Raw genomic sequence first — 20,828 nt, forward strand, 5'->3', positions numbered from 1 at the left:
TTTTACGGAATCTTCAATTTTCACTATTTTGCGACTGGTGGTCTATAGAGACATTTTCGACATGACACGTCTTAGTACAAAATGCTTCTCTAGGTCCATAAATACATTCAGAATATTACATTTGCAAAAGTATTAGAAAAACTGTATGCTACGGTTCAAGAACAGGAAATATGTTTTTAAAGAACAGCTCATTATCTTGATACTTAACATCCTGCTTTCTTTGTACCATTCAATGCGCCATATCTATATCTACTAACTTTTTCAAAATAGCTTTTTAATAGCTCAGTTTTTGACAGATATTGTTGATTTAAACTCAGAACATCTATAGAGGACACTTCACTTAGAGCAACATGAGCATGTTTAGCCTAATTTTTTGTTCAGAGATGTTCAAAGAACCTCCGTAAAGAAAAATCAATGCAAACTCCAAAAGCAACTTGAAGGGGATCAGATACACTATGTTCGAAAAGATAGTCTTCAAAGACCTCTCTAAGGTTATCAGAACCATTTTTGGGGAGTTTCAAGTCCATCCAGATCTCGATATGCTAAAGCGGTCAGCAAAACAAAAACTTTAGTATCTCTTTCCATTGAACATAGTCATCATCTTCAGAATTGGAAAAGGGTAGAGCGATGACTGTATAGCTAGATTCATATACAAAGTCACTTTTGAGCCTGAGCGTTTAGAAAGTCCGTCTTAAAGAAGTCGTTGGCTGTTATTGATCGGATAAAGGTTCTCCGACAATACGTGACGTAAGCCAGCTATCAGGATTGACGCGCAATAGAGACAAAAGAAAAAAAAAAAAAAAGAGCATTAATTCCTTTCTCCTTTCTTAAAGCATCCCTATAACATCATGAAAAAAGAAGGCATCAAATCATATTATCAAGCTAAAATAGAAGAGTGTGAACTCGTCATGAACCAAAAGACGCAAGACTTGAGACGTTTAGAAGCACAAAGAAACGCTTTAAACGCTAAAGGTAATGTCACAATAACCGTTGCCATCCATCTCATGTTTCTCTAGTTCGTCTCTTAAAAGAAGAACTTCAGTTACTACAAGAACCTGGTTCTTATGTTGGTGAGGTTGTTAAAGTCATGGGTAAAAAAAAAGTCTTGGTGAAGGTAAATGAATGAATACGCGACATAGTGTACTCAACTACTCTTTAGGTTCATCCAGAAGGCAAATTTGTAGTTGATCTTGCTTCTGATATTGAGATTGCACAACTTACACCCACCACCCGTGTTGCACTTCGTAATGACTCTTACCAACTCCACAAAGTGTTGCCCAACAAAATCGATCCTTTGGTATCTTTGATGATGGTTGAAAAAGTCCCTGATTCAACTTACGAAATGGTCGGTGGTCTTGATCAACAAATCAAGGAGATTAAGGAAGTCATTGAATTGCCTGTCAAGCATCCCGAGCTGTTTGAATCTCTTGGTATTGCTCAACCTAAAGGTGTCTTGTTGTATGGTCCTCCAGGTACAGGTAAGACCTTGTTGGCCAGAGCTGTGGCTCATCATACCGACTGTCGGTTTATTCGAGTCTCTGGTTCTGAATTGGTACAAAAATACATTGGTGAAGGTAGTCGTATGGTGCGTGAATTGTTCGTGATGGCTAGAGAACATGCACCTTCAATTATCTTTATGGATGAAATTGATTCTATTGGTTCAGCTCGTATGGAAAGTGGAGGTGGAGGTGATTCTGAAGTACAGAGAACCATGTTGGAACTCTTGAATCAGTTGGATGGGTTTGAAGCAACAAAGAATATCAAAGTGATCATGGCTACAAATCGTATTGACATCTTGGATCCTGCCTTACTGCGTCCAGGTCGTATTGATCGTAAAATCGAATTCCCACCACCCTCTGAAGAAGCCCGTGCTGATATCCTCAAGATTCATTCACGCAAAATGAACCTGACACGTGGTATCAATCTTCGTAAGATTGCTGAAAAGATGGGCGGCAGTAGTGGTGCTGAAGTCAAGGCTGTCTGTACAGAAGCTGGTATGTTTGCTTTACGTGAACGCCGTGTTCATGTGACTCAAGAAGACTTTGAAATGTCTGTGGCCAAGGTGATGAAGAAAGACTCAGATGCAAATACCAGTTTAAAGAAGCTTTGGAAATAAAACATTTTATTTTTTGTTTAGTTTTTGTTCTAATTCAGCCAGTTCAGCTTCTAGTGTCTGTAGTTTGGTATCTAATAATTCATTGTACTCTTCTTCTGATAATTGATGGATAGGAAACCAAGCAGGTAATTGAATGTATTGCATGATAGAAAATCCTTTTTTTTGTTGAGGTGGTGATGGTGTTGGTTCGACAACAGGGTTCATTTGTTGGATAATAGCATCTTGTCGCCAATGGTTACCTTTGGTATAAATGCCTTGCAAGACAGAACAAATACTACCAAAGATCACAACGCCTGACAAGACACTCTTGGGCCCACGATAAGCCGCAGACAATAATCCACCTGTCGTAGCACCTGCCATGGCACTACTAAACATGGCATCCATATCTTTTGTCTCTGAATCTTTTAATCCAAACTGTGAGTTCTTTTGTCTTTGATAAGTAATAAATGTCTCTCGGACCACTAAAAGAACAGTTTAATAGAGAGTTATGATCGTATGTGTTCATTACAAAAGAAAGTAGCACCAAAGACACCACAGTTTAAGCCTGTTGAAATAGTCCATTGTTTGACAGGCGCATTCTTTAATACGGCAATTGTTGCACCTGTTGTTCCGCCTGCCATGGCTATCCAACCAAGTTAATGATTATGATTGAGATGGGTGCATTACCTGCAAGACTTGATCCCACAATGACATTCTTTACTGTTTCTGTACTTCTACTTGTCATGTTTTTTTTTCTTAAAAAAAAAAGGAGGAGAGAGAAAAGAGCAACAAGTCACAATTAAGACTTTATTCATACAAAAGAAAATAAAGTATTCTTTTACAACTTTGCAGAGTGAAGGACACACTCAATTACCAACTGTATACACATATAAGAACATATCATGTTAAGCAGAATGACTTACTTTTCAGTACCCTTTGGAAGACGAGGACGAGATTGACAGCAACCCATAGTAAATGAATAAAGAGAAAGATCCCCCTCTTTTTTTATATGTACATACATATATATATATAAGCAACAAGGTTTCATTGTATAAAATACACTCATTGTTTTATTTAAATTCTATACATAATGAGATTAGAATCTACGCTTAGCAGCCCTTCTGGCAGCAGCAGTAGCTTGTTGTCTTTCACGAAGAGCTCTGTCCTTTTCCAACTTTTCATAGTGTTTTTGTTGATCCTTAAAGTTCTCCATAAATCCCTTGGTGTTCTTTTGAAGTTCTTCAGGTCGTTTGATCAATTGGGGAATATTTAAAGCCTTACGAATTGATGGGTTCTTTAAGGCCAAGATTTGACCAATCGAAAACAAATTGGAAGTAATCCAATACACAAAGACACCACTTGGCATCCATGCCGTAAAGGGAATCACCAAGACAGTCAAACCACGAAACACATTCTTCATGCCTTTACTCTGAGGATTGGCTGCACCTGCTTCTGTACCTGCCTCCAATACAGCCATAGCACCTGCAGCACTGAGAGCAGGAAGAACATAGTATGGATCTTTGGCAGCTAAATCACTAAACCAAAACAAACCTTGATCTTGTAATCCAGGAACAGGCACTTCAGCCATACCACGAATGGCCATAAAGAAACTGATCATGATGGGCATCTGGATCAAGGGAAGACCCAATGACTTCATGGGATGACACTCGTTCTTTTTAAACAGCGTCTGAATCTCTTGTGTGTATTTACCGGTAGCTAAAGCATCGCCCTGAGCTTGTGCTGCTTTCAAGTTTTCCATGATACGTGTGACATCGGGATTGATGTTCATCAGACGAGCATTGTTGCGTTGGATCTTGACCATCATAGGCAAAAGAGCAAAACGCACCACCAATGTCGCTGCAGCAATGGTGGCCCACCATGGTAATCCACTGTAGAGATGAATATACTCAAACATGGCTTCTAAACCACCTACAGGTGTAAAGTTACATAATCCAAGTGCTTTGAAATCACCAATTTGAGAAGCGGCATTAACAAGGGCATCAGGCGAAGTTGATTGAGCTGCTTGTTGTACAAGTTCATGAGCTGATTCAGTAGAGTTGCTCTCGACCTTTTCTTCTGTGCTGAGGTGACGCATGGACAAGTGGTTCATGGCTGTCATGCCGAGAATACGAGCGTTGTTGGCCTTTGCTGCTCTTTGTGCAACCAAGCTTAAAGATGCCACTCGCTTTGTGTTGGACATGATGCCTGTGGATAACTAAGCAGTCTATGAGTGATTGTTTTGATTAGGTTGCTTACCATACGAGCATGGACAGGTTGTGTCACATGTCCAAGAACACTATGCGAGTTGAGTGATAATACTATATGGCCATTCGCTTACTTTTTAGAAACAAGGCGTTGAGATATTCTAAACATGGTTAACAAGAGAGAAGCCTTGATATGACCCTAGTTTATGCCCCATTTTTCTAAGCGAAAGCAAGTCCAATGCTAGTCACGAGCCCAAAAAGGAAAAAGCAAAAGCAGAAGCCCTGAACTCCACTGGTTTTTTTTATTCTTTTTATTTTGTCATGTTGTCTCGCATTTCACGCCAAATTACAAGAAGTTATGCTTCTTTGAGAAACAACCCTATTGTTCCTTTAGAAAAGAGCATTATTGGCTCAAGAGCAGGTGAGCATATATATATATATATATATACACATACGCATGCTTTTTTATACCTCAACTGATATTGTTCATAGTTCAACATAGATTCTTAAATGCTCAAGTGAAGCCTGTCGACTTTGAGAGCAAATATGCTGACAAAATTAAAGACATTGCTAAAAAGTAAGCACAGTATACATAGCTTGTTATCTCATTGCTCTGCAAATGCAATAGACAAGGTTTGACAGTAGAAGAATTAAAGCAAAAGATCAAGGATGATGCACTTCAGAAACTCAAAGCAGCTCAACCTAAACCTGTTCAACCCAAAGAAACAGCTAAAAAGGCATCTGCTTCCACTATTGCTGCTAAATCACAATTACCCTATGACTCTTCTGCTCCTACTTTGGACAAGTTTGTCAAACTCGAATTACTTGAGCAAGAAACACCCGAGAATATCGAAAAGATCTGGAATGCAGGTCATGCCAACAAGGACTGTATCACAGCTGCAATTCCAAGTGATGTCTACAATAAGCTGTATGAACGTGGTCAAAAGTATCCTATGGTAAGCTTCCCATCATTTCTATGCCAATACTGATATGTTAGTTTGTTGTGCCTATGCCTCGAGAAGAAGGCGTCGAATTCTTTTTCCTTCAATTTAACTTCAATCAATGCAACTTTACCTCACTTTTAGAATACAAGACAAAAGGAACAGAAGCAAGACCCTTCTTGACCCTGACTCATTTTACTGAACTTCAGTCATCCAAGGGTATTGTGTTGATGAAGGGTGACATTAACGATGATCCTCGTATGATCACAACAGCCAATGCTCAATTCTTAGCATTTGCTCTTCAACAATTCTATGTGACTGGTGGTCCAGATAAACTCAAGTTGGTTGAAAAGTTCCATACTTCACCAGGTGAATTTGACTTTAATGAATTGATTAAAGCAGTTGAGACAGTTGTTTAAAATAAAATTTTCTTTTTTTGTTATTCTTATTATTATTATGTCACTTGTTCAAGAAAGAGAAAAGCGTGTTAATGCGGGTAGTCGGTAAGATGGCTGATGGTATCCATGGCTCTAATGTCCATAGTATGCGTGCACTTTTGAATCAAGAAGTGGACATGGAAGAATTATTTGAATATAATGAAGACGATGAAGAAGATCAAGAATTTTCTGATAAAAGTAAATACGACATCCCACTTCATTCACTCATGTCTGTATAGTGGAAGAGGAAGATAAAGTCGATTCAGACTTTGATCTTGATTCTTCAGAAGGAGAACAAGAACACATTGAAGAAGGAAAAGCTATGGATAAGCAAATAGCATTGGACGAGAAAAGAGTAAGCCTGCCTAATGATACACTTGACATGGTTGACACGATTTTAGGCGCGTAGAGCAGCTACATTTCAACCACCTACCGTCTCAAAGCCCAAGAAACCAGTGGAAAGGCAAAAAAGATCCAGGCCAGAAGACACAATAGAAGAACGCGCTGTTCGGTATTCTTCAAGAAAAAACACCGTGTTGAATCGAATATTAGTTCAAGATCAACTGAGGGAACATGAAAAGAGAAGAGTAAGTAACATAGTTTAGCTGTCGATATTCATCCTTTGACTAGGCTTCTCAGCCAAAAAGAGATCGACCTGTCGTGAATAAAATGACCCAAGAAGAACTATTAGCTGAAGCAGTCATTACTGAAGAAAAGAACAAGAGCTCATTACTCGAATGGCAACAAAAAGAAGCAGAAAGAAAAGCCAATGCCAAAAAGATAGACAAAAAAGGTGTGATAGGTCCCTTTATTCGTTACCATTCATTTACAGACAGATTGGATGATGCCATGGGGAGAAATCTAGTTACTTTTGTTGAACAAAATGACTTGGATGAAGAAGAAGAAGATAATCTAGAGCAATTAGGCATGATACATCATGTCTCAGCATGGTTTGAAAAACTGCCTAAACCCAATAAGCCAATTATGTGCCCTATCACGGGCGAATTAGCTAAATATCGGGACCCTTCTACAGGTGTGCCTTTTGCTGATATTAAATCCTATGAGGCTATCAAGGCCTGCTTAAACCATCGTATGCAATGGTCTCCTTCTAGCCACCTTTATTTAGGCAATCTGCCTAATGCACGCGGTGTTCCTGATGGCTGGTAAACTAAGGGACGTCGTTGCGTTAGTAGACTGTTGTCAATGAATCATTTAACGTTGCATGATTATTCCACGAGATGCCAAATAAAAAGCGCTGGTTGCACAACATGACAATCTGCAGTTTAAGCAAAGTTACCTAATTAGTGTCACTTGCCCCTTTTGAACTATACACTATATAGGATTGGTTCATATGTTCCTATTTAAAATGACAATAAAATGCCATTTTTAGCTTCTTTTTTCTTTCTTTCTTTCTTTCAATTTCTTATTTTATTATGGGAAACCAAGCGAGTAAAGTATTGTCCCATACCATCAACAAAGAGAAACGATCTGGTGTAGCTCAAAGACCACTCTCGACTACATCTCAAGGCAATTATGATTGGTTAGAACAGGACCCTTATAGTAGTCCTATGGATGCTGCCATTTCTGCTGTCATGTCCAAAAAGAACAAAAAGAACATTTCATTAGAACCACCCAGTGCATTCAGTAACCGACGTAAATCTATCTCCGAATTCTTTGCTAGAAGAAAACAGAGTTTAATTGGTCTTCATCCTTATGGTTCAGGGCAAGAAGACATGAAAGAATTTGATCGTCTACAAAGACAGGTAACTAACATGCGACTCATCCATAATACTGAATATGACTAGCATTACTTGCTCAAAAGTACTCGAAAAGGCAATACTTGGGCACCTATTCAGTCACCTAAAGTCATTGTTGAATCTGGTACTCAGAATGGCATTTGGGCATTAGAAATGGCTACTCAATACACTGATTCTCAAGTACTTGGTTTAGACCTGAAGCCACCTGCTTTACAACCAGGAAGTCCTTCAAATCTGAGGTACAATCAAACAAATATAACTGAATCCTGGCCAATGAATGATAATTCCATTGATTTGTACGTATCTCGATCATTTATTTGTTTAAAACTCAATTCTGTCTGGTAGTATCTTTCAGCGCAATATGTATCTGAGTGTTCAAAAAGATCAATGGCCATCTCTGCTGGAAGAAATGTTTCGTGTCCTTAAGCCTGGAGGCTACATTGAGCTACTAGAAGCCGAGATTTGGTATCATAATCCAGGTCCTGTGCAACAAGCCTTTCAAACTTTCTTTAGAGACCAATGTAAAGAACTTGAACTTGACTTGGACTTTGCGGAGTCTTTATCGACTTTACTTGAAGAAAAGGGGTTTGAAAGCATTGAGAAGCGTGTGCTGGACATTCCTGTGGGTGAATGGCCTACAGAACCAGGTATAAAATGAGTTCGATCGATCTTATTGAAAAAAAAAAACTCATCTTTCTATTAGAATTAAAGCAGTTTGGTTTCATCAACAAAGAAATTCAAAAAGCCTCTTTAAAGAACAAAAAAGGTGCTTATGTTCCTAAATGGGGTATTTCACCTGCTGAATATGATCTGGCTGTAAATGAAGTTTTAGGCGAATTTGAAGATTATCAAAGCTTTTCAAGATACAATTGTTGGATAGCAAGAAAACCTTTGTAATTTCTATGTATATTATTCATGTATATGTTAATTTAAATGTGTCTACTTAACCCTATAGACTGTGTAGACATAGTAATAATAATAATAATAATAATAATAACAACAAATATAATATCGAATCTACTGAATGACGTGATTATCATGGACTCAAAACAATCATATTGATTAGCCATGCCATTGGCTTAATAAATGTCAGTTTGAGGATTCCAAAGCAAATCAAAAAGAGCGTTCTCTAGCCACTCCCTCTCTAATCGATAAGGAGTTGTGCATAAGAGAACCAAAAAAAAAAAAAAAAAAAATCTCAATGACCTCTTCTTCAACAGAAATCACATTACATAATCAAATAGCTGGCTATAATTTACCTTACTTCAATAAATAACTGCGAGAAAATATATATGCTTTATCGACACTCTAAATTATTTATCATGAGCATATTAATGTCTTTCAGTAGAACCAGCTTGATTGTTGGCAAAAGTCTTTTTAGTATCTTCAGTGTTAACAGCCATAATACTCAATGACTTTTAAAGATCATGTTCGTTACTCTCAATAGGGGAACAATTATCATTGGTTTTGATTCTTTAAAGATAAACTATGGAATCTCATTCATCTCTGCTTAACTACTTGGAGCAACAGGACATAAATAGAAAATTCATTGTTTCCCTTTCTTTTTTTTTTTTTTCTTCTTTTTTGCATAATCCAGCATGTCACAACATCCTCATTCAGCACTTCATATTTACCAATTTCTCTCTTCTCTACACGATCACTGCTCTGATCAAGACACGTTTGAGGCTATTTTGCTTTCATTACGCACACCTCGATTCACAGCTGTGTCAAATATCGCAGAACGATGGAGACCTACTTTACTGATACAAGCACCGAGTTTGGTTCAAGACTTTGAGCTAATAATATCCAGTGCTGCTAAATCACACGACTATGATACTCTTTTGATGCGTGTGGCTGAACACTTTCCTCTCATCTACCGAGTTTCTTGTTTCCTTGAAAACGATCTTCAACTTGAACTGTTTGTACGTTGCCTTTGTCTGGATAGTACAACGCCTGTCACTACACAAGAGGTACAGGCTACTGTACAACAATTCCTGCAACAATTGCCACAAGACAGCCAAGAATACATTCAAGCCATTTTAAAGCAAGATAGTCATGGTTATTATACACAGACTTATGATGGCTTTTTGGATCTCGATCGAGTGTATGAGATTGTGAATGATCCTTACTTGTTTGATCAGTTCATGGCTATTCTCCAGACAAATACAAACAATGGTGTGATTTGGTCACAAACAATTCAAGAAGTGTATGAATTAGTGCATGGCAGGAGCATTTGGGAGCAATTAGCGCCTCTTTTACAACAGGCATATTCCAAACAAGGTAAATGTATTGATTGTAGTCCAAGTATATTGAATTAGAGTGTAGATACACAGCAGTATGCATCTTATGAAGACTATGTACAAAAGAACTTTTTAGATGATGGTGGGCAACAATACTTGGATGAGGAAATCAACCGTGCTCAAGTTGAATATATGCTTGATAGTTTGACCATGTAACATTCTTATAATAAATTATCTTGCGCCAGTCGTCGATTTAAGGCACCGTCTGGCTTGTATTTTTTTTTTTTTTTTTGTATTTTTCTTTTCTTTTAAGGAACTCAATGAGAATCACAAGAACACCCGTAAGAAAATCACCTCCTTTGGTAATGTAGACTGTCACTCATACTTTATTCTAATCACCAGTGATAGCCTTCACCTTTGGCAGATACTGTAGAGCACCTCATAAACGATGATCAAGATCAAATCAAAGTGTATGCTAATCAATTGGACTCTTGGATCTATCCTCGAGGTGATTTATTTCAGTTTGTCTCTGTTTTGAATCGCTTTGATGGTATCTTGGAGCGTATTTGTGAAGATTACCAACTCAAGAGCATCCAGCGAGTACCTTTTGATTCAGAAACAAAGCTTTTGCTTTTGGCAATACTACGCTTTTCAAAAATGCTTTATGAAAACTGCACCAATAGAAATTTATATAACTCTTATGAAGTAAGTAGATACTGTCCTTATCTTTTTCTTACTCTGATTAGCATCTGAACGCTTTGTTAAATACCACTGATATCGATATCTTGGAAGCAGTATTACGTCTGATGTTAAAACCAGCTCAACGCGTCAATAACCCCAAAGCAGTACAATCCAGCTTTTTGGCTCACCAAGACAAAATCACAGAACTAGCCAGAGGAGGTTCCATCAGTGATTTGATTTCCCTCGAAAAGGGCAATGATGAAATAAGCATGTCATTTTATAAAGAAGAAGGATTACAAGTGATTCAACTTCATACAACACCATTTCAAAAGACCGACAGCGAATTGTTCTGGCAATTAGTGGAAGAATATCAAATAGCAGATGACTATCACTTTGAATTGTTGAATCGTATCAGAATTGCCAATCACCCCACACAAGTGTCTGTCAGGAAACAATTGCTTGTGGTTCGCTTTATTGCACTTGTGATCATGGGTATGTTGATCTTGTTTGACAGTCAAAAATAACCTTTCTATGATAGCACATACCATGTCGGAAACCATTGCACAGAACAGAGTGTTTATCTATGAGCCACATTTAGTGCCTCAGATTGCACAGCTTGTTTCTTATGATCATAGTGTGCCTGTAGATATTCAAACCTATGCCCTTTATGCTTTGGATGGTATTGCGAGGCATAGAACAAAAGTAACTGAAGTTTTGTCAGCATTTAATGCATCTGCCAACCATGGTATTTTGCTTCATATCTTGCGACAATTATGTCAACCTGACTCTGGTATAAACATCTATCCTGGTTGTGTTTTATGTTCTAACCCTTCTCTTTATAGTCTATACTGTGGATTTTCTTGATGCCTTATTTACTTTACTTTCATTCTTATTACAGACAACTGCTGGCAGTACAATGCTCATGACTGCAGGTATCATGTCTACGCTTATCGAAGTCTTACATCACCCAACAAACACCAATAGCATCTATAGAAAAGTCCTGATTAAAGTTGTGGGCTTGTTAGACACCATCATGAACAATGTACAGACCTCATTTTCTAGTTTTTACAGTGCAAAAGGATTAGAAGCATTACTCCAAATGATTCAGACACAAGTAGACGCATCTATTGCTACAGAAACCAGTCCAGACACATTGACACTGATAAAGAATGCATTGCGTTTCTTAATTCGCATGATGGAATCCAGCGATACAGCCGATGGCTTACGTAATCTTGTGGAATCCAGCATACCACATACGATGAAAAAAGTGATAGAGCACCACAACATCTTTGGCCCAAGTGTGTTTTCGCTTGTGGTCCATGTCATCACTACATTTATTCATTATGAGCCTACATCACTTTCTATTCTGCAAGAATTGGGTTTACCTCAAGCATTTCTGACGACGTTTTTAGCGTATGAAGAGCCTCATGTTGAAGTTCTGATGTGCTCTGTACATGCATTTGGTGCTCTCTGTCTTAATTCAGCAGGTCTTGAGATGTTTAACCAATACAACCCTTTACCTCACTTTTTCAAGTTAATGGCACACCCTAGCTTTGTTTCCAACTCATTTGAGGTGGGAAGTGTTACTGCTTTAGGAACAGCCATGGACGAATTGACCAGACATCATCCTAGTCTCAAGATGGACGTATTCAAGTGTGCTGACCAATTATTGCAGCAAGTGGTTCAAGTGGGTCATTCAGAAGATGGCAAGCCAAAAGACAACAGTCATGTGTTAGTGACAAAAGCCATGGTAAGCAACACAGTGGACGAAACAGACTGTCTTGTGTTGGGATTTGTGGAATTAGTAGCAAGAGTAAGTAACGATAGAACCCTACATTTTCTTAACTCATCGCATAGTTTCTGGAGGGATTTTTAAGCAATTCTGAAAATATCAAAGAATTCGTCAAATACGGTGGTCCTGAATTACTCTTGTCGTATTATGCATTGCCTATGCTTCCTTATGATTTTTCTATTGCCAGCGCATTTGACTCACTAGGTTACGTGTTTCGAATCATTACTGATGTCTCTCCTCTACATATCGCTGCCTTGATTTCTAAAAAAGTTTATGAAGCTTCAAGATTTATATTTACAGATTTTGATATGAAAAAGAGTGTGATTGATGACATGATTCAACACGCTGGTACGCCTGAAGGAAACGCATTGTTTAAAAAACTCAGTATTCTTTTTGGTTATGTCGGTATGCTTTCTACTGTTTTTGCATCTGCTATCTTGACAAACGCAAGACATTCGGTCAAAGTGGTTGAATGGTGTATACAAGAGAAAGAATATGGTGATATGATGTTGCTATTAGGTGATATCCATAGGTAACTAGTCTGAATAGATCTCACTGTGCATAACACTCGATGTAGAACTATGGTATGGCAAAACATTCTGTTACGAGATAGTGTTCCAATGGCCTGGTATAACAACAAGCCATCCAAAGAGGAGGATACTGTAGATCCAAAAGACCCTCAAGTGATGAATGTACGCAGGTTTAAATTGTTATTAAGTGAGATACCTCCTGCATTGATGCCTATCTTCCAAGGTCTCATCAAAGTCTCTGTCAACCGTCGCCATGTTCCTTCTGCCAAACTATCGTTACGTACGCGAGCTCGACTTGTTGCACAAGCGATTGCCTCTATCTTTAAGAAAAATCTTGAATACATGGAGCAAGATGCGCCTAGTTGTAAATACGACTATTACGCTTCTATGTTTAGTATGATTTCCATGCTTATGCTGGATGACAGATCACGTATGGCATTAGAGACTCCCATTGCATTTGCTTTTGAAGAACAAGGCAATCTTGATTTGTTGCTCGATACATTTCTACCTCAATTCTGGAAAGATGCTGAAGCACATAGGGTGACTCCTGATGACTCACTGCTACAGCGTATCAATACGTGTACTGAACTCCTGCTTGCCATCATCAATCATTTGGGTTGCCCTAAACTCTTTCATAACTCACCTCATACACAGTTGCTTACACAGTGTGGCACAGACGACGAAGATGACAAGACACTAAACCCTTATTATTGGATGACCTATATGCGACTTCGATTGTCTTGTTTGTTTGATTATTTGTCGAGTCCTTTATTACAGAAGCAGTCAAGACATGTCTTGCATTCCCTCTTACGGTGTATGACACAAAACCTAAAGCAAGAAGGCGAACGTGCCATCAAAGACACGCCAAAGCATTCAGAACATCAAGCGGAAAATAGAGAAGCCCTTATTTCGATGGGATATGGACCTGATCTTGTGGACCATGCCCTTCGTATGTTTCCTTATGGTCTGTGCGCACTTGATTATCTGTTCAGTCGCCACCTTGTCCAACGCACAGCCCAATCGGGTCCTCCTCAGCTTGAGATTTCGCCCTTATTGCATATGTCGCAACCGCTGAGTACGGCTGAATTTGATGCTGGTATTCGTATCTTGGTCAATTTGTGGTACAGTCCTAATTTAGCGACGGCCTCTTTGAATGAACATGATGATGTAACACAAGCTATTGCCAGTTTATCAGCCTTGGGGCCTTCTGCTATTCAACCGCCTTCAACGCTGAATGAAGTTGCACAGGTACAGACGAATGACATTGTGGATGATGATGATGATGACGAATATGAAGATATTGATACTGAAGAAGAAGAAGATGTAGAACTCAATGGTTATTATGGTCACTTTTCTTCAAAAGATGGATCAAAACAAGCTCAAAAGATACATGAAGAACTTGCTCAAAAGCGTAAACGTATTCGTGAGGAAATGCCGCAGGTCTTGGCTCATCTTGTAGACGAACGAAGCGATATTGATCTAGAGATAAGAGACTTGATGGCTGTTTCTTGTTGTGGTGATCCTGATCATCTCTCTGAAAACACATCGCAAACAATTCGACTCTTCTTTGGTGATACGTTGAAGGAACCTAATGACAAACGAGCCGTGTTTGAATCGTCTATCAATAAGATTCGCATCTTTGCGCTCATGTTGCGTGAGCCTGCTATGCAAGATGTATTGTCATTGTTGATCACGATTATGGCAGACTATATGGACTGGTTTGAATTCTTGGCGTTGATTGTGAATCATCCCAAGTTTCCTGATCCCAAGTGGTTAACCACCCTGTTTCTTATTCTTGAAGTTGGCTTGGCTCAGGCTGATGAACCAAAAGATGATCAAGATCAAACGACTGCACCATCTATCGTCACGCCCGATAACCGCACAACGTTGTTAAAATACTGCATTGATTTGCTCAAGTTGGATACACTCCCTCAAGACAATCTGATTGCTACTTTGCGCATCATTGTCCGATTAACCAAACATCATGAAGCTGCCTTACAGTTTGTTGAACTGGGCGGTCTCCTTCCACTGTTTAAACGTCCTCGTACAAGTTTTGAATCTTTCAAAGTTCAGCAATCATACATCATCATGATTCTAAGACACGTGATTGAAAGCAAGTCTGTGTTAAAGAACTGTATGCGTGAATGGTTTGATTTCTGGGTTACTGTTCCCAATGCTCGCTTCTTGGATGTCACTACGTTTATTAGCAACAACAATAGCTTGGCTTTACGTGATGCCAATGTGTTTTTGGATGTGAGTAGCCAACTGTACGATGTATGTGATCCAAAGAATGTGTCTATCAAAGATCCTAAGCGTCTCTGTTATATTACCATGTCTTCCAGCCCTGATATTGTGCAGGATGTAGACAGTGCTGAATCTACTCCTTGCTCTTCCACTGTGATCCATTTCTTGTTAAACGAATTAGTTCAGACACAAGCGAATGAGGAAGAATCCGATATCAAAATGGCTTATACAGGACTCTTGCTTCAATGCTTATTTGAGCTTGTCTCCTCCTATCCCTCATGCAAGCTTGACATGATAAATTTCAATACACCCGATACAACCCATAACCACCATCGTATACGCCAATCGATTGTCTACAAACTTGTCAATCAGCTCTTGCCTTACAATGCTATTCATGCATCTACAGACCAAGAACGTAAAAAGCAAGGTGTTTCCATGTGGGTAGCTTCTTTGCTGGTTGGCCTGTGTTACAGCGCAACACGAAGTGATCAACATGCCACCGTGTTAAGCCATATTCGTAAACATGTCCTTGATGTGGTTGCCTGCTCTTTTAAAGACGCTCTACAATCCACGGCCTCCATGAGTACCAAATACAATCGCTATTTTGCACTGACTGAGCTCTGTCATCGCCTGTTGAATGCTCGCCCTAGTTCTATTCATCCCAATGTGAATGTCAAGGAAAACACAATGATTGCTATGGCACATTCCATGTTAGAGAAAGGGTTTGTGGCCCTGTTGATATCTGTCATTAACGATGTTGATGTGAATTACCCTCATGCCAAACTGATTCTCAATTCCATGTTGAGGCCTTTGGAACAGTTGACTAAACTGGCTATGAAGAGTGATGTATTCAAAATAGAAAAAAGTACATTGGATGATGCTTCAGAAGCCGTGGCTGGAGCACAACGTATCCTTAATCCACCTGAGGAAGACGAGGACGATGTCTATATTCCAATGGATACAGATGATGATAATGAAGCTGAAGAAGAGGAAATGAATGATTTGTATAGAAATTCTTCTTTGGCCATGTTTGATGGCACTGCCTTGGAAGAATCCAGCGAAGAAGAATCAGATGAAGAAGATATAGAAATGGCAAGGTAAGTTGACTTTTTTTTTTTTTAGTAGATCATCATTGACAAGTCTATAAGTTCTGGTGAAGAGATTGTGGAAGATTCTTCTGATAGTCAAATGGAATATGAAACTGTGAGTGAAGAAGAAGAGGAAGAAGAAGGAGGAGAAAGTGAAGATCAAGAAATGGAAGATTTAATGAGAAGCCATCGATATCATCACTCAGATACTGAAGACGATGAAGAGGTATGTCAATGTACAATGATGGTCAACTTAACCATTGTTCCATAGACCGATTCAAGTGAAGGTGATTCAGAGACAGACTCTGATAGTGAGTCAGAAGGATCCTATTCCTCTAGCGAATACGAGTCTTCCAATGAATCTTTAAACAGTGATCGTAGTGACTCTATTCACTCAGAAGCAAGTCGAGATATTGGCTGGCATTTAGATGAAGATCAACGTGCAGAAGGCCGCCATCGTCGTCGTACAGAGAGAATCACAATTGAACAAGTGGTATGTATTCCATCTGCAAACCAAGAATTGACTTGAGTATGGTCTAGGATACGGATCATGATGAGATGGATATTGACTTTTCTGATTTGGAAGACCAAGATTCTGATGAACTTAATCAAGAAGAACTAGAAGACGTTGAGAGAAACCGTAAGTGAAGATACATTTGTTTAATAGATACTGACGCTGTTTAGTTGAACTGTTCCATAACCAAAGAGAGGGTAAAAAAAACATAAAATGCGAATATGTTCATTAACATACATTTTGTAGGCAACCAACTGATGAATTCTGCTATGCGAGGATCTCTCAATAACAATACAAATCGCTCCTTTGATAGAGATAACATTATTTTGCACCCACTTTTGCGCAATACAGCTACATCAAACGTAGATATCATTGCTACAACAAACCCTTCTTCTATCACTCCTGAAACTGCTTTATTGTCAGGTGCTAACAGTCATCATTTACAAGCTTATGAAGACATTATTGGTGGTAGTGCTGTTCGTATCTTGGAAGACTTACTTTCTCAACAACGAAATCAACAACAAAAACAAGATGAATTACAACAACAAGGATCAGATAAGGATAACAAAGAGACATTAAGCATCCTTAAAGATTTTCAACCGTTGCAAACAACCGACCGATGGTCTCAGGAAGTTCAAATGGTTTATATTTCCTCTGTCGCTTCTGTAAAAGCAGCCAAGTTAAAAAATGCATTGATTGATCTATTGACAAAGAAAGCCTTACAAGAAGAACCCAAAGAAGAAGAGCCTAAAGAAGAAGAACCCAAAGAAGAACCCAAAGAAGAACCCAAAGAAGAACCCAAAGAAGAACCCAAAGAAGAACCCAAAGAAGAAGAACCTAGACAAGAGGAGGTTATCATAACTGATCAAACTCCAACTGAAGACCGTGTTACTGTCATGATCAATGGCGAGCAAGTAGATATTACGGGCACTGGTATTGATGTTGAATTTCTAGAAGCCTTACCTGATGACCTTCGTGCAGAAGTGTATAGCCAACAAATGGCAGAACGTCGTGCCTCTGTTCAAAGTATGGAAGAAGAAGAAATCAGCCCTGAATTTTTAGACGCTTTACCTAGCGATATTCGTCAAGAAGTATTGGAGAGCGCTAGCCGTTATCGCCGTCACCAGTCACCACCAGCAACAAGCCAAAGAACGCTGTTCGACATCACTGCTAACTTGAATGATCAAGAAGGTGTGCAGGTACATCCTAATTTAGGTATGGCCACATTGAGTTTGGCAGGAGGACCAAATCCTTTACAGAACAATAATACCACCTGGCGCATTGGAGGCGGTGTTACAAGAAACACCAATGGTCAAAGAAACGAATTTACTACTACTACTGCTGCTGCTGCTGCTGCTGCTGCTTCTAAACCAAAGCAAACAGAACGAAAAGCCGTCATTCATCGTAATGCTCCTCATCTTCTCGACCGAACTCAACTTGCCTCTTTAACTCGTTTGTTATTTGTGCCTCAATCGATCTCAAAGACCCTTTTAAATCGCTTATTGCTTAATTTGTGCGAGAATGGCAAAACACGAAATGACTTATTGGCGCTTTTAATATGTATTTTGCAGGATGGTAGTACAGACCTGGCTGCTGTTGATCGTATTCTTATGCAAAAGAGCAGCAGCCGTCGTACAGAAGAAAACAAAAACATTACTGTGACTGAAAGTGTGCCTAATCTTATTACTCAACGATGTTTGGAAATTTTATACTATGTTATCACTTGGAATGATAGATCTTTGGCTTACTTTTTGACTGAAGACGATCACTGGAGCCCTATGAAGCGCCGCCACTCAACAGGTGGAAATAGCAAATCTTCCAAAACAAAAGCTACGCTCCCGATCTTGGTCTTGATTGGGTTATTAGACCAACCTGTCTTTTTAGATAATACGACACTGATGGAACAGCTTATGAACTTATTGGCCGCTATATGTCGTCCTATTTCTAGCATTGTCAAAAAATACAAGGAAAAGAAAGACAATACAGACGAGAAGAAACATCATCATGCTCCTAAACCTCCATGCATTCCAGAAGAATATCTCGAAAAAGTAGTTCATGTCTTGTCTATTGGTGAATGCTCTAGTCATACATTCCAATACACACTTAGTGTACTTTCTCATTTATCTCATTTGGATGGTGCACTTGATATCATTATTGAGCGCCTGCAACGTATAGCGAGTACATCGGGTAAGCAAATCATTACTGATTTGGATCAACTACAATCTATTTTGAGCCATTTGAAAGCGGGTGCTGAACTAGAGGGTTCTGCATTGACTCAATTCTCTGCAACGACATCACATCAAGCTAAATTATTGCGTGTCTTGAAAGCCATGGACTACCTGTACACTCGTAAAAGAAATAATGCTCAAAAGGCAGAGGAAAACGAAAAAGCTGTTGTTGAATTGTATGCCAAACTTGACTTTTCACTCTTATGGAAGAAATTGGGTGTATGCATGACATTGATACAAGACCGAGAAGATTTGGTAAATGTGGCTTCTGTCTTTTTGCCTTTGGTAGAATCGTTTATGGCCGTCTCAAAGTACTCCGCTCTCAAGGGTCATCATCATCCTAAGGCACCTGAGCCTGGTTCAGCTGAAGATTTCTTTTATACATTTACAGAAGAACACAAAAAAATTTTAAACATCATGGTGCGCAACAATCCATCTTTGATGAGCGGCTCATTTTCACTTTTGGTCTATAATCCCAAGATTTTAGAATTTGATAATAAGCGCAAGTATTTCAATCAACAACTACATAAGCGCACAGAACCCCGTGAACATTATCCTCCTTTACGTTTCAGTGTGCGTCGTGCTCATGTCTTTGAAGATACGTATCAAAAACTTCAAGGCCTTACTGGCAACGAGATCAAATACGGTAAACTCAATGTTGAATTTGAAGATGAGGAAGGTGTGGACGCTGGTGGTGTTGCCCGAGAATGGTTTTCTGTGCTTGCTCGACAAATGTTTGATCCTAACTATGCGCTTTTTATTACCTCGGCTGCAGATAAGCTTACTTATCAACCAAACCGTGCTTCTGGTGTAAACCCAGAGCATCTCAATTACTTCAAATTTGTGGGTCGTATCATTGGCAAGGCCATTCATGATGGCCGATTGTTGGATGCGTACTTTACACGTTCTTTCTACAAGTTGATGTTAGGGCGTTCAGTGGACTATCGTGATGTGGAGGCTGTCGATCCTGCTTACTACAAGAGTTTGGTTTGGATATTAGAGAATGATATCACAGACATCATTGACTTGACATTCAGTGTTGAAACAGACGATTTTGGTACCAACAAAATCATTGATCTCAGGCCAAATGGAAGAGATATTCCAGTCACTGAAGCTAACAAACATGAATATGTATCACTGATTACTGAACACAAACTAGTCTTGGCCATCAAGGATCAAGTCAATGCGTTCTTAGAAGGCTTTCATGACATTATTCCATCTCACTTGATACAGATTTTTAATGAGCAAGAGTTGGAATTGTTGATTTCTGGATTACCAGATATTGATATTGACGAATGGAAAGCAAATACTGTCTATGAAGGTTACAGCATTAATTCACCTCAAATTCAATGGTTTTGGCGTGCCGTACGTTCTTTTGATCAAGAAGAAAGAGCTAAACTCTTGCAATTTTCGACTGGTACCTCAAAGGTTCCTTTAGAAGGCTTTGCTCAGTTGCAAGGTTCAAATGGTGTGCAAAAGTTCCAAATTCACAAAGAATTTGGCGATGTTCATCGACTTCCTTCAGCTCATACTTGGTAAAGTGTATTCAAGTGTCGTACTCATTTTTACTCATCTATCTAATATAGCTTTAACCAAATTGACTTGCCCGCTTATCAGTCTTATGAAGACCTTCGTTCCAGCTTATTTAAAGCTATCAGTGAATGTTCCACAGGATTTGCTTTCCAATAAAATGTAAAGTTTTACGATTCAAAATAGTGAGTTGTGTTAAGATTGTTTGAATGCATTAAAGTGAGGTCCATTCTATAAGAAACAGAAGAAGACTTATGACTCATTTCAATGGAAATTTTACTACTATGCTACGTCCATGGTGAAACTGACCATTATCATCAAAGGAAAACATGGTGTCCTACCTTCATTTTGTTCATGTTTAAAATAACTACTTTTTGCTTAAGGCTTGAGTCATGGAGAGATGGCTATCGAAAAGCGTCTTTGAAGCACTGCATCATAATAATAAAAAAAAACACACCAAAGGACCATACAACCTTCTTGTTCTCTAGTTTAAGCTCAATAATCACATCGGGGCTAATATACACTGTGCATAATGCACTGCTATATT

General features: G+C 38.9%; 8 protein-coding genes across 8 annotated transcripts; 6 read left to right on the plus strand and 2 right to left on the minus strand.

Moving 5' to 3' along the window:
• Nucleotides 1-848: 848 nt before the first annotated feature.
• B0P05DRAFT_478095 (26S protease regulatory subunit 8) lies at nt 849-2,116 on the plus strand (the record flags this gene model as incomplete). Its single annotated transcript, XM_051574999.1, has 3 exons — nt 849-972; nt 1,017-1,114; nt 1,160-2,116. 3 exons carry the CDS (start codon nt 849-851, stop codon nt 2,114-2,116), a joined length of 1,179 nt encoding a protein of 392 aa, XP_051430986.1.
• An 8-nt stretch (nt 2,117-2,124) lies between these two features.
• Nucleotides 2,125-2,870, minus strand: B0P05DRAFT_558164 (uncharacterized protein). The gene is made up of 2 exons (XM_051580104.1): nt 2,783-2,870; nt 2,125-2,738 (listed from the first exon to the last, which is right to left on the minus strand). The coding sequence occupies exons 1-2, from the start codon at nt 2,838-2,840 to the stop codon at nt 2,602-2,604; spliced, it is 195 nt and encodes a 64-aa protein (XP_051430987.1). The 5' UTR covers nt 2,841-2,870; the 3' UTR covers nt 2,125-2,601.
• Nucleotide 2,871: 1 nt separating this feature from the next.
• Nucleotides 2,872-4,481, minus strand: B0P05DRAFT_558167 (60Kd inner membrane protein-domain-containing protein). Its single transcript, XM_051580105.1, has 2 exons — nt 4,434-4,481; nt 2,872-4,391 (listed from the first exon to the last, which is right to left on the minus strand). Exon 2 carries the CDS (start codon nt 4,293-4,295, stop codon nt 3,192-3,194), a length of 1,104 nt encoding a protein of 367 aa, XP_051430988.1. The 5' UTR covers nt 4,296-4,391; nt 4,434-4,481; the 3' UTR covers nt 2,872-3,191.
• A 138-nt stretch (nt 4,482-4,619) lies between these two features.
• Nucleotides 4,620-5,697, plus strand: B0P05DRAFT_558171 (ATP11 protein-domain-containing protein; the record flags this gene model as incomplete). Its single annotated transcript, XM_051580106.1, has 4 exons — nt 4,620-4,720; nt 4,792-4,876; nt 4,928-5,255; nt 5,297-5,697. Coding segments are annotated over 4 exons (877 nt in total), but the record flags the coding sequence as incomplete, so codon positions are not given.
• Nucleotides 5,638-6,995, plus strand: B0P05DRAFT_558173 (YL1 nuclear protein-domain-containing protein). The gene is made up of 5 exons (XM_051580107.1): nt 5,638-5,743; nt 5,784-5,875; nt 5,917-6,032; nt 6,079-6,264; nt 6,308-6,995. The coding sequence occupies exons 1-5, from the start codon at nt 5,697-5,699 to the stop codon at nt 6,842-6,844; spliced, it is 978 nt and encodes a 325-aa protein (XP_051430990.1). The 5' UTR covers nt 5,638-5,696; the 3' UTR covers nt 6,845-6,995.
• Nucleotides 6,996-7,099: 104 nt separating this feature from the next.
• Nucleotides 7,100-8,455, plus strand: B0P05DRAFT_640731 (S-adenosyl-L-methionine-dependent methyltransferase). Its single transcript, XM_051583752.1, has 4 exons — nt 7,100-7,440; nt 7,483-7,730; nt 7,780-8,081; nt 8,138-8,455. Exons 1-4 carry the CDS (start codon nt 7,111-7,113, stop codon nt 8,329-8,331), a joined length of 1,074 nt encoding a protein of 357 aa, XP_051430991.1. The 5' UTR covers nt 7,100-7,110; the 3' UTR covers nt 8,332-8,455.
• Nucleotides 8,456-9,003: 548 nt separating this feature from the next.
• B0P05DRAFT_558178 (uncharacterized protein) lies at nt 9,004-9,947 on the plus strand. Its single transcript, XM_051580108.1, has one exon. It carries the CDS (start codon nt 9,033-9,035, stop codon nt 9,750-9,752), a length of 720 nt encoding a protein of 239 aa, XP_051430992.1. The 5' UTR covers nt 9,004-9,032; the 3' UTR covers nt 9,753-9,947.
• Nucleotides 9,948-9,975: 28 nt separating this feature from the next.
• Nucleotides 9,976-20,573, plus strand: B0P05DRAFT_497895 (uncharacterized protein). The gene is made up of 13 exons (XM_051575404.1): nt 9,976-10,036; nt 10,083-10,379; nt 10,421-10,847; nt 10,894-11,145; nt 11,198-12,168; nt 12,213-12,679; nt 12,725-16,018; nt 16,070-16,235; nt 16,281-16,502; nt 16,550-16,649; nt 16,694-16,720; nt 16,770-20,286; nt 20,338-20,573. The coding sequence occupies exons 1-13, from the start codon at nt 9,995-9,997 to the stop codon at nt 20,438-20,440; spliced, it is 9,885 nt and encodes a 3,294-aa protein (XP_051430993.1). The 5' UTR covers nt 9,976-9,994; the 3' UTR covers nt 20,441-20,573.
• The last annotated feature ends 255 nt before the right edge of the window (nt 20,574-20,828 follow it).

This window comes from Gilbertella persicaria (genome assembly GCF_025201335.1).
Source record: "Gilbertella persicaria strain CBS 190.32 chromosome Unknown B0P05scaffold_50, whole genome shotgun sequence".
Taxonomy (NCBI): Eukaryota; Fungi; Mucoromycota; class Mucoromycetes; order Mucorales; family Choanephoraceae; genus Gilbertella; species Gilbertella persicaria.

What these genes read in the sequence shown, in the direction of transcription:
- B0P05DRAFT_558164 (XM_051580104.1), bottom strand. Translation starts at nt 2,840, where the DNA reads ATGACAAGTAGAAGTACAGAAACAGTAAAGAATGTCATTGTGGGATCA. An exon ending in TGTGGGATCAAGTCTTGCAG is followed by an intron (nt 2,739 to 2,782) that starts GTAATGCACCCA and finishes TTGGTTGGATAG; the next exon opens with CCATGGCAGGCGGAACAACA.
- B0P05DRAFT_558167 (XM_051580105.1), bottom strand. Translation starts at nt 4,295, where the DNA reads ATGTCCAACACAAAGCGAGTGGCATCTTTAAGCTTGGTTGCACAAAGA.
- B0P05DRAFT_558173 (XM_051580107.1), top strand. Translation starts at nt 5,697, where the DNA reads ATGTCACTTGTTCAAGAAAGAGAAAAGCGTGTTAATGCGGGTAGTCG. An exon ending in CGTGTTAATGCGGGTAGTCG is followed by an intron (nt 5,744 to 5,783) that starts GTAAGATGGCTG and finishes TAATGTCCATAG; the next exon opens with TATGCGTGCACTTTTGAATC. An exon ending in TCAAGAATTTTCTGATAAAA is followed by an intron (nt 5,876 to 5,916) that starts GTAAATACGACA and finishes ATGTCTGTATAG; the next exon opens with TGGAAGAGGAAGATAAAGTC.
- B0P05DRAFT_640731 (XM_051583752.1), top strand. Translation starts at nt 7,111, where the DNA reads ATGGGAAACCAAGCGAGTAAAGTATTGTCCCATACCATCAACAAAGAG. An exon ending in TTGATCGTCTACAAAGACAG is followed by an intron (nt 7,441 to 7,482) that starts GTAACTAACATG and finishes GAATATGACTAG; the next exon opens with CATTACTTGCTCAAAAGTAC. An exon ending in AATGATAATTCCATTGATTT is followed by an intron (nt 7,731 to 7,779) that starts GTACGTATCTCG and finishes TCTGTCTGGTAG; the next exon opens with TATCTTTCAGCGCAATATGT.
- B0P05DRAFT_558178 (XM_051580108.1), top strand. Translation starts at nt 9,033, where the DNA reads ATGTCACAACATCCTCATTCAGCACTTCATATTTACCAATTTCTCTCT.
- B0P05DRAFT_497895 (XM_051575404.1), top strand. Translation starts at nt 9,995, where the DNA reads ATGAGAATCACAAGAACACCCGTAAGAAAATCACCTCCTTTG. An exon ending in ATACTGAAGACGATGAAGAG is followed by an intron (nt 16,236 to 16,280) that starts GTATGTCAATGT and finishes ATTGTTCCATAG; the next exon opens with ACCGATTCAAGTGAAGGTGA. An exon ending in CTTCCTTCAGCTCATACTTG is followed by an intron (nt 20,287 to 20,337) that starts GTAAAGTGTATT and finishes TATCTAATATAG; the next exon opens with CTTTAACCAAATTGACTTGC.